The 11849-nt window shown below is 41.3% G+C and overlaps 1 protein-coding gene across 1 annotated transcript; it reads left to right on the forward strand.

Annotated features, from left to right (window-relative positions):
- Nucleotides 1–2395: 2395 nt before the first annotated feature.
- LOC120062526 (serine/threonine-protein phosphatase 2A catalytic subunit alpha isoform-like) lies at nt 2396–9501 on the forward strand. The gene is made up of 7 exons (XM_039012566.1): nt 2396–2833; nt 3852–4061; nt 5511–5684; nt 6911–7000; nt 7620–7781; nt 8192–8310; nt 8564–9501. The coding sequence occupies exons 1-7, from the start codon at nt 2732–2734 to the stop codon at nt 8634–8636; spliced, it is 930 nt and encodes a 309-aa protein (XP_038868494.1). The 5' UTR covers nt 2396–2731; the 3' UTR covers nt 8637–9501.
- Nucleotides 9502–11849: the final 2348 nt, after the last annotated feature.

Consider the following 11849-nt stretch of genomic DNA (forward strand, 5'->3'; position numbering starts at 1 on the left):
GCTTGCTAGTTGGGATTTCTGCTCTTCACTCGATTGTCAGTTTAACCTACAACTGACTGATCTTAGAAGCAGAGAGAATTTTTTATTTGTTTCCTTCAAGGCAGCTGTCAACGATCACGTTAGGCTACGTTTCATTTCAACAAGGCCAATTTCTTGAGAGCCGAAATCCTCCCCTCCCTTCTAATGTCCTTAAATTTTGTCACGAGTCATACTTTCTTTGGCACACAGAGTCAAATACTTTCTATAGAACAAACTTCACGTCAGGATAAGCAAATGAAATTAATAAATGTGTGTTATATTAAAACATAGAGGAGGGAGTAAAATGTAGGCAAGCAATACACATTTCAGAACAACTACTAGTCGAATAAGACATGGGAGAGATGACGAATTTTGGCAGAGATTTATTTATAGACTAATACACTTGAAACAAATAGCCAAACCAAAAACTGCAGACATTACTAGCACCTCCCCCACGATCAAACCGCCATAAAAAAAAAAAAATGAAACGTAGCCTAACGTGATCATTGACAGCTGCCTTGACGGACACAAATAAAAAATGCTTTCTGCTTCTAAGATCAATGAAATGTAGAGAGGGAGAATTCTGTCAGGGGGGGATTTTCGGCACAACACCGGCATCAGACATAGTTGTCATTTTTAATAGGCTACAATACACATTGTGTAAACATCCGACTCCTGAGCGATATGTTCTCGCAATTTGTAGTTAATTACATTTTAGATTTAGATTTGATCATTTTTCACGAAGTTAGTTTTGGATGTAGTGAACTGCTGTTTCAAAGTTCTGTTTCTTCAGTGTAGCTGAACTTCTTCCAGTGTGAAGTAATTGGTAGCTTGGTAAACTAGATTTTAAGACTGGTAGGAAGTCATACAAACACTGAGGAAGACAAGACAAAACCTTTGTGTATTGTGCTGTAGGATAGTAACTTAAAGTAACTTATTGCAGTAAACTATATTTTCTTAAGGGGAGCTTAACTTCTTCCAGTTTGAAGTAATTGATGGGTTAGTAAACTATATTTTCAGAGTAACTTCCCTAACACTGGTTGTTACATTGCATCAAGTTTCATCATCCATTCAATTAATGTTGGTACTGCTACATTGTATCAGACACGTCTGTCAAAACTAATGACTGGTCAAAACACAAGTAATCGTGGACGCGAACTGCACTCAGTGCCTATGTACCTAGGGTTTAGGTGAAGAGGTTCAACTAAATATGTTATTTTACAACAGAAAATAAACGTTAAATACTTAATGTCTTACCTGATGTCATCCATGCCTCGAAGATGCTGCCATTTTCTCATGGTTAGTGGTATATGGAATCCTTGGGACGTCCATACCATAAACCTTAACCCATACACTTACCTTAAACCTTACCCTAACCATTTTAAATGTCAACTTCAATAAGGTAACGTCAGGGTTGGGATGTCCCAAGGAACCAATATTGCACAAACCATGATCTCCTACTGCTGTCTGGGATGAAACTCAATGCGCATGCGTGTGTCTTAAACCTGAGTTGCTGCCTCAAATTCTGTATAGTTGTTCTTGAATCCAGCCAGTCCATTGTATTTATTCACTGTGAATGCACAGTAGTCCTAAGCATTTGATTAGCAGTATATCTATTTACATTATTTTCCACAATATTCATGGGATTTATTTTGATAGGTTTATTATTTTGATACCGAGAGCACTATGTAGTTCCCATTCGCAACCACACGGTGGCAGAAAAGCCCAGATTAAGGGGGCCAGTGAAGTCCGTCGGCCAATGAAGTAAACGCAGCAAAACCAGGGTGGTTCGTTTATCTGACTCGGGTTACCCCGGTGGTAGAAATGTTAATCGGGTGAAAAGTGATTGCATTGTTTTAGAACTGTGCTGCCTCCCGAACGTGAGCCAGGTAGGTGCCCAGCTCTGGCCGACGGAGAAGTCGGATCAAAACAAAAGTGACGTAGTTAACTACTCTCCCGAGTGGCGCAGCGGTCTAAGGCACTGCATCTCAGTGGTTCGATCCCGGGGTGTGTCACAACCGGTTATGAGCGGGAATCCCATAGGGCGGCGCACTATTTGCCCAGCGTTGTTCGGGTTAGGGGAGGGTTTGGCGGTGTAGGCCGTCGTTGTAAAATAAGACTTAACTCACTTGCCTAGTTAAATAAATGTGATGAGTAGGATTCCGTGTTTCCACATGCAAAGATGATTGGTTTTGATTAAAAAAGCTTTATCTGACGTCCCAATCCTAGTTTGAAAATTCAAACATGTATTTATGGAAAATAAATGTATGTTTCTGGATGATTCTGGCAACATGACAAAGCGGCGCAGATTACAGTTTGATTTGAGATGGGCGCTCCTCCCGATAACGTGAGGGACCATTGCCCGGTTCAACCCGGGCCAGTGTAATAGAACTCCCTCATTGATTGTCGCTCGGGAAAGAAGCTGGGTTGGGTCCACGGAATTTCATACAGAGCCAGTTTTCTGCAACTGCACCACGCATTTCTTTAGCTTTTTCATATTAACATAAGCTTGAGGTACATGCATCGCTTATTCTTAACAAGTAGTTAGCTAGTGCCGAGGGTTTGAACCAATTTAAAACAGAGTCGGTAACCTAGCAAGATCGTGCATTCATTTTCGACGAAAGCAAAACGAGTGCGAATGACGAGAACGCATTCGCTAAACTAGTTTTCGATAGGTTTTCAACCTAACTAGCTAGCTGAAATATAACCAGACATGGACGACAAGTCATTCACTAAGGAATTGGATGGGTGGATTGAGCAACTCGGCGAATGCAAGCAGCTCTCGGAAAACCAAGTCAAAGCCCTTTGCGAGAAGGTAATTTTAACACATTTAATTTGTGTGATCCTGCAAACCCTTAGCTAAGCTAGTTTGCCAGCTATGTTAGACAGCGAGCATTAGCTAACTGTTAAACAACTATTTTAATTTTATCATTGGTCCGAGCACGGTAAATTTCTCCACTGACTGTTGTATGCTCTAGCTAGCTACATTATTCTGAAAATGGCGGCGGAGCTGCATATTGCCATTGCATTCACTGTGGAGTTGTCAGACATACATTGACAGTGCTGTAGTTTAATTGCAGGATGTAAGGAACATTGATGATGTTTTTGGAAATGTCAGTTTGATATCCTTGCTGTTCTTACATTCCGCTCTGGCTTGTTGCAGTTGAATTCCAAAGTGTGCCGCTTGGGTATCAGCCACTATAGCTGAGGATCGAACTCTGATTTTCAATTTTCGCCTAAAATGACATACCCAAATCTAACTCAGGACCTTGAAGCAATGATATGCATATTCTTGCTATAATTTGAAAGGAAACACTGAAGTTTGTGGAAATGTGAAATTAATATAGGAGAATATAACATTAGATCTGGTAAAAGATAATACAAATTAAAAAAACATGCGTGTTTTGTTCCATCTTTTGAAATGCAAGAGAAAAGCCGCAATGTATTATTCCAGTTTTGGCGCAATTTACATTTTGGCCACTAGATGGGAGCAGTGTATGTGCAACATTTTATACTGATCCAATGAACCATTGCATTCCTCTTCAAAATAGTTGTATCAAGTCTGCCCAAATGTGCCTAATTGGTTTATTGATACATTTTCAAGTTCATAACTCCACTCTCAAACAATAGCATGATATTATTTCACTGTAATAGCTACTGTAAATGGGGGGTGGGGGGGTGGGGGGGGGGGTGTCACCGAATCCGTAGAGGTAAAAAATTATATATACTCAAACAAGAAATAATATCTGAACTCCCGCTCCGTATCCCAGATTTCCCCCATCCTCTAACTAAATCCCTAACCCCAAACTCTTTTCTCGTCTCCTCCTTTCCAGGCCAAAGAGATCCTGACGAAGGAGTCTAATGTGCAGGAGGTGAGATGTCCAGTCACCGTGTGCGGGGATGTCCATGGCCAGTTCCATGACTTGGTGGAGCTGTTTAAAATCGGAGGGAAGTCTCCGGACACCAACTACCTCTTCATGGGAGACTACGTGGACAGGGGCTACTACTCTGTAGAGACAGTCAGCCTCCTGGTATCTCTCAAGGTAAACATAGCCAAATGTTTTAGAGCAGGGATGGGCAATCCAAATTCATCACGAGGGGCCGCAGTGGCCTTGCCTGATGACTCAAACAGAATTATTTCGCTGCCATAATTGAAGTCGTTTGTGGTGAGGTCAAAATGAGAAGTGTTGTATAAAACTAAGTAATCAGCGATTGGATCATCTCTAACCAATCAGAGTAGCAAAACCAATGATGAATTTTCAAACCTCCACTTTACCCACTTGTGTTCTGGTTCTGGCCCAACCCATCGGTTTCTGGGACCAATTAGAACAGTTAAAATGTTTTGTCCGTTCTAGAAATCGTTGTAGAGGTACTCGGACCCATTGCAGAGGAAAACTCTCATCCGTGGGCATAGCGTTTGGGTAGCCAGGCAAGCAGCTGTTTGCAGGTCTGCATATACCCACATCCATAGCCACACATGCGGTCAGAGCCTTTCCCTAGCCTTCCGGAGACCCTAAGTAACATGTTGCGAGCAAAACATTTTAGCGGCTCCCCTCTTGACAATGGAGAGGCATTTCCTGCAATTCTACACTTTACGTGTAGAGAAAATGTTGCCGTTTTAAACTAAGTTTGCTGCAATTCTACACATTTTCCCATGGGGTGGAGAGAAGATTTAGCAATTTTCTAATTCATTTCATGCTATGCTATTCAGTTTGCCATGAGGCCGAGAGAATCATTAGCAGTTTTGCAGGTAACTTCCTGCAAATCTACACATTTTGCCATAGGGTGGACAGAAATGTTTGCAGTTTTCGCTATATCTGAGTGATAGTGACTAACAAAATCAATGTTACCCGTCGGTAATTCGACCGTGATTACTGCAAGTTTAGATAAGTTAGCTGGCTAGGCTATCGATCTAAACATTTGTAGCTGACGTGGGTTAATTGAGTGACTGTCAGTGACTGACCTAACTAGAGAGAAACTGCTGATGCACAACCACATTTAGAAGAGACACCTTGTTTATTTTACCATTTGTAATTCTCAACAGTAAGTTCAGACCCCGACTCAGTTCCTTTAAAACACTTTATTTTTTATTTTTAAGTGTTTACATTTTATGGGGGGGGGGGGGGGTTGATCAACGGGCTAACAAAATGCCCGTAGGCTGCCAGCTGCCCATCCCTGTGTTAGAGTATACTCTGAAGTAGCTTTGGCCGATTCCTCTCTGATATTGCTTAATTATTTTATTTTGCGAGTGGAAAAACAGGAGCAAGGTTAAACTCAAACGGGTAGAGGAGGTCAGTAGGTTTACATGGAGGACAGGACAGCCTACTGATATAACACAGGATAAGATTTATTGCTGCTACTGTAAATGTCATTATCAACCTTAAACCATCTCTGGTTGACTCGAAAACAGAATGTGCAGTCACTGTGAATGTAATGTGTGTTATGCGCTTGTTGTCCCATCCAGAGATGTGTTAATCATTTTTGTTTCTCAGGTTAGGTACCGTGAGCGAATCACAATCCTTCGAGGGAACCACGAGAGCAGACAGATCACCCAGGTGTACGGCTTCTACGACGAGTGTTTAAGGAAATACGGAAACGCCAACGTCTGGAAGTACTTCACAGACTTATTTGACTATCTGCCCCTCACTGCCCTGGTAGATAACCAGGTGAGATATTAGTTGTTAAAGGTGCATTATGCAGAAATAGCTCCGTCATTTCCTGGTTGCTAAAATTCTAGTAGTTTCAGTTTATAATTTCAGTTTATTTGACACAACCAGCAGTCATTGTGTAGAGAATCATTGTACCATCTAAACCACTGTGAAATATATTTTCCATAACCAAAAATATTTTATTTTCAGCTATTTGATGCTGGTGTACAAAACCAAAGTTTTTTATTTATTTAACCTTTATTTAACTAGGCAAGGAAATTTAGGAGCAAATTCTTATTTACAATGACGGCCAAACCCGGACGACGCTGGGCCAATTGTGCGCCGCCCTATGTGACTCCCAATCCCGGCCGGTCAGTAGTAAAAGACACTGAAGCTAAACTTAAAAACAGGAAGCATAGAAATTGAGCACATAGAACAAATTTACCACTTCTTAGACTTGGTTTCAATGAGATCTATAACTCACATTTCTATGAATTTGGTCGGGTCGCCCAAGAAGTTATGTTGCAGCTTTAATGTATCACATATTTACTTATTAGTGGAAATGTTACACGAGTGTCTTTGTTTGTGTCCTTGAAGAGCGCTATATAAAACTAATGTATTATTAGTATCACTGTTATGAAGGAGAGAGGAGATTCAGCAACACTTGGGAGGACAATAGAATTCAATAAAAAAAAGCTTATTTATTGCGAAAAGTAGAACCAACGCTTTTCGGCTTTTGACCTTCATCAAAACCATGACGAAGGCCCTGACGAAGGCCAAAAGCTGGAACGTGTTGGTTCTACTTTTTGCAATAAATACGAACATTTTTTTTTATTGAATTCTGTTGTTCTCCCAAGTGTTGCTGAATCTTCTCTCTCCTTCAGTTTGCTCCTCAATTGGAAAGCGAGGTAGTGGCAGTGAACTCTTTACCTCTATATGTTATTACATAACCATTCAATTCAGCAACCATGTGCTGTACAGGTCTTAAAAGTAATTTGATTTTGACATTTACAACCCAACACAATGTTCACGTGCATCTGTTACTGATTTAGTTTATAACAATAACACAATTTATTTAATTTTTTATTTAACCAGGTAGGCTAGTTGAGAACGAGTTCTCATTTACAACTGCGACCTGGACAAGATGTTAGATGGAAATGTAAACCTAAATGATTGCTTTGTTTATACCAATCACACACGTTTTTAGATGGAAATGTCCTAATTGACATGTTGTTCCTCTGCAGATCTTCTGTCTCCACGGTGGACTGTCCCCCTCAATAGACACATTGGAACACATCAGAGCGCTGGATCGCTTACAGGAAGTTCCTCATGAGGTCAGCTCACTTCCACGTTCCTAGAAACGACGTCCAATCTTCATACTACCATGCTAGTTAGAATGCATGCCCAATATGTTGTTTCATAGTATTGACTTGACTTAAACCGCTTGGTCCCTTGGGAGCATAGGGGCGTCCACCCTGCTCTCCACCTCACTCACTTCTGTGTGAGGGCTTTTGCCTCTGGCCAGGAGATCCCTGTTTTGTTCATGTTGAGAGAAGCGTTTCCAGTTGTTTAGCGTGTCATAGTATGCTAGTGTGGATATTGATCATCCACTGGAGTCTGTAAGCCCTGACCATTGTATATCAGATAGTTCATCTATCAACCAGCCAACCAGTCACTACTCATCTCAGTTGTAATATGCACACACAAAACGCCTTCGACATCACATCGTGCGGTGACGCTCCAAGTGTTGCAGCCTGACCTCACCAATATGGCCACCTTATTCACATGTAGTGACTCTGTTGCAGCCTGACCTCACCAATATGGCCACCTTATTCACATCATGTAGTGACTGTGTTGCAGCCTGACCTCCCCAATATGGCCACCTTAGTCACATCATGTAGTGTTCACAGTAATTTTGACCTTACTAACATGGCCACCGTCTCCCTCCTCCAGGGTCCGATGTGTGACCTGCTGTGGTCAGACCCTGATGACCGTGGCGGCTGGGGCATCTCTCCCCGCGGTGCCGGCTACACCTTTGGACAGGACATCTCAGAGACTTTCAACCATGCTAACGGACTCACCCTGGTCTCCAGAGCTCACCAGCTCGTCATGGAGGTACAGTGGCACATTTCATCCTGTAAGGACTTATTAAATGCCATGTAAAATGTACACCAGTTTGTCTGATGAGGATGGTCCGTGGTCGACTCATTGCTACGTTTAAACAGAAAAACCAGTGTGCGGGTGTTCTCCTGTTTCTTCATAATGAATTGTGACAATATGTCCAATCCCTTCAGTGCAAGGTAATTTATCAAGCCGTGCATTCACAAAGATCCACAGCATAACTGTTTTGACTAGCCTTGTCCCAAGATGTCTATTCTTCTTTAAAATACTGCGAATTCTATATAAAAATGTTTTTAACCAAAATGCATACTTTGTCCTGTTTGCATGATGTAATGTGTTTTAGTTTCGCAAGACTTGCACTTTGGGTCTTGTTCCTAGATTTACTGAGTGTTTGTTTTTGACAGGGTTATAACTGGTGCCATGACCGTAACGTAGTGACTATCTTCAGTGCACCCAATTACTGCTATCGCTGTGGAAACCAGGCTGCCATCATGGAGCTGGATGACACACTCAAGTACTCTTTGTAAGTATTCACTTCAGAATAAAACTATTCACTTCAGAATAAAACTATTCACTTCAGAATAAAATTCCAGTTAAAAATGCTTTACTTGTAGCTTTATTGTTAAACTCCAAACATTGGAAATTGTTATGCGTATATAAATGAGTTAGGAAGCTTCCTTGTCTTGAAATAATAAAAACAAACCCTCTATTAGATCTAAAATGGCTCCAAGGCGTCATATCAGATATAAATGTGACTGTCTTTGTTTCCGGTCCAGCCTTCAGTTTGATCCAGCCCCTCGCAGAGGAGAGCCCCATGTGACCCGCCGCACTCCTGACTACTTCCTGTAAAAGATCCCAATGCTTGTAAAGCATTGCTGTAGAATCTTCTTAGTCAACGTGAAGCAGAAGGTGGGGAAAAGGGAGCAACTGACCATCGGTATAGAGTTGTGACAAATTAAGCATCCATGGACCAAAATGTGTGCCATAATTTCACAATGCAAAAATGGAGAGAGAGGGGGGGGGGAATCTGATTCAACTTTAAAGAAGACCACACAACCTACACCCACCACAGTCCACTTCCTACTCTCTGCATGTTGTATTTATGTCTCTGAAAATGATTCTTCATTATAAAGACTACAGTGGCTGTGTAGTGCACTATATATAGTTAAAAGGGTGCCATTTTGGAAGGAGACAGTCTCACAGTACCTGCTGGTTTTGTCAGGTAAAATATCTACTTTGAATGAATGCATCTGCTGAGATTAATGCTTAAATGTAACCCTTGTGTTAGGACTGTAATTAAGATATAGAATGGTTCGCCAGAACTAAACTCATCATGGCCTCAAACTGGAAGGTTGCGGTAAAACATGTTGCAACATTTTTTTGGAACAAATTCAATGGCTTTTTTTGTGCGTGTGAATTGAAATCGTTGTTTTCAGGGTTGGTTGGGCGGAATTGAATTCTTCTGTTTGCACTTTTGTATTTAATTTTTATCACATGACACTGACAAACTACTACATTCTGTTTTATATTTCACCCCCAGAAAAATAGCTTTTCTGTCACTCACCTGTCTGTCACGTGAGTGACATCTATTTCAGTTAGGAACACCTGTACAAAATGATATCCCTTGTTATACACTGAACAAAAATATAAACGCAACATGTAAAGTGCTGGTCCCATGTTTCATGAGTTTAAATAAATTATACCAGAAATGTTCCATACGCACAAAAACCTTTTCTCAAAAATGTTGTGCAAAAATCTGTGAGCATTTTATCCATCAAGATAATCCATCCACCTGACAGGTGTGGCATATGAAGAAGCTGATTAAACAGCATGATCACTACACAGATGCACCTTGTGCAGGGGACAATAGAAGGCCACTCTAAAATGGGCAGTTTTGTCACACAACACAATGCCACAGACGTCTCGAATTTGGCAGTACGTCCAACCGGCCTACAACCACAAACCACGTGTAACCACTCCGGGCCAGGACCTCCACATCCGGCTTCTTCACCTGCGGGATTGTCAGAGGTGGGATGGGTGCTGAGGAGTATTTCTGTCTGTAATAAATCACTTTTTGGGGGGAAAAACACTCTGATAGGCTGAACATGGCTCCCAAGTGGGTGGACCTATGCCCTCCCAGGCCCACTCATGTCTGCATCCCTGAACAGTCGTGAAATCCATAGATTAGGGCCTAATTAATTATTTCAATCGACTGATTTCCTTATATGAACTGTAACTCAGTGAAATCTTTAAAATTGTTGCATGTTGCCTTTATATATTTGTTTAGTATAGATACGTCTCTGCTATACAATAAAGATTGAAGTTGCTCCTTTGCTTTGTCCTGTGTGGTTTTATTTCCTGATTTACAGGCATTCTTTTTGATCTGACTTCTGCGTGGCTGAAACTGTGACCCTCGACTCTCAGAAGTTGTCCCTTGATCCCTAGGTTTTTTATTTAACTAGGCAGGTCAGTTAAGAACAAAATCTTATTTACAATGATGGCCTACTCCGGCCAAACCCAGACAACGCTGGGCCAATTTGTGCGCCGCCCTATTGGACTCACAATCACGGCTGGATGTGATGCGGCCTGCATTATGAACCAGGTACGGCAGTGACGCCTCTTGCACTGAGATGCAGTGTCCTAAACCACTACGCCACTTAGGAGTCCCTAGGAATGCAGGGGAAGAGAGAATACATGTTTTTGTGTATTTGAACAGGGTCCAGATTCTCTCATGCAAAATTGTCTGCCCTGTGATGTTCCATAAATGTTGCACTAATTTGTATAATTGTGCTTTCAAGAGAACTTGGATCTCGGTTGTCCACACTCCAGTCCAGTTGGTGGTGGTAATGCACCTTAAAGTTGGTTGCCAACCGCCATATAAAGTCCAAAGAAGAAGAACCCTGAAGGAGGAGAGATTACTAGAAACAAACTCAGTTGACCCTTTTATCTGTGGATTAATAAATCAAATGTTTACTGCTTTTTCGACCTGTCCTCAAATTAATATAGTTGGTTCAGAGTGAGTTTTGATATTTCAACCTGCATGTCCTGATTGCGTCTGGTTTGGGTGGACAAAACCAACATGCACGCGAGGTGGACAGACGTGCGCGAGAGGTCTGGTCAGCATGTAATGTCACTTCTATAGAGTACCACAGTATGAGTCATAATACCCATCACCCACCTAGCATACAAACAAGGAAATGGTTCCAATTGATTTTCCACCATTCATTTTTCCCATAGGGGATTTTAGAATCATAAGGGCTGTGTTACACGTAGGCTTACCCTGGGGTGATGTTTTGATAACCGTGTAAATCTCTCTAGGACAAGGTGACTTATCAACAAATATCAATATATTCGCCTGTATTTAACCCCCCCCCCCCAAAAAAATGAAACGCTAATTAGCTACTAATGTGGCTATCATAAAGAACTACAAATACCATGATCTGGATGAGACTGCGAATCGAAGCAAAGGTAAGAATCTCTGGATTCTAATGTTAGCTAAATTTAGTAATTAATAAATTGGCTTCATTTCCTTAAATGGACAATTCTGAACTGTCATGTGCAAGTTTTAAATTGGCACAATAGCTGTTAACAAAGGTGTCAGCTAGAGATGATGTGCAGGAGCTTGCAGGGATTTGTAGTCTTGCATGATGTCTACTTTGATGCTAATTAGCATTTTCGAATCTGAGAGTATATACAGCCGAATATACTGATAAAAGTCACCTTGTCCGAGAGAGATTTATAAGGTTATCAAAACGGGACGCCAGGATAAGCCTACACGAAACACAGCCCTTATTTTAAGAATTTCTAAAATTCTAATTTCCCTGTTTGACCGCTAGGTTTTATGGGTATCATGACACCTCCACTGTGAGGCTCTATTACAAATGACTAACCAGCTGACGCTTTGTTCTACTTCTGAGTGAGAATGAGTCACATGTACTCCCAAAACGGACCACTAGATGGCAGTAAAAGTCCTTAAATTCTTGAACTGTTTTGTGTTGCACTACCTTTACACTATAGTCTAATATCCAGTAGATAGGCCTAAGATTTGAATGGCTGTAACAA

Source organism: Salvelinus namaycush, chromosome 17 (assembly GCF_016432855.1).
Source record: "Salvelinus namaycush isolate Seneca chromosome 17, SaNama_1.0, whole genome shotgun sequence".
NCBI lineage: Eukaryota > Metazoa > Chordata > Actinopteri > Salmoniformes > Salmonidae > Salvelinus > Salvelinus namaycush.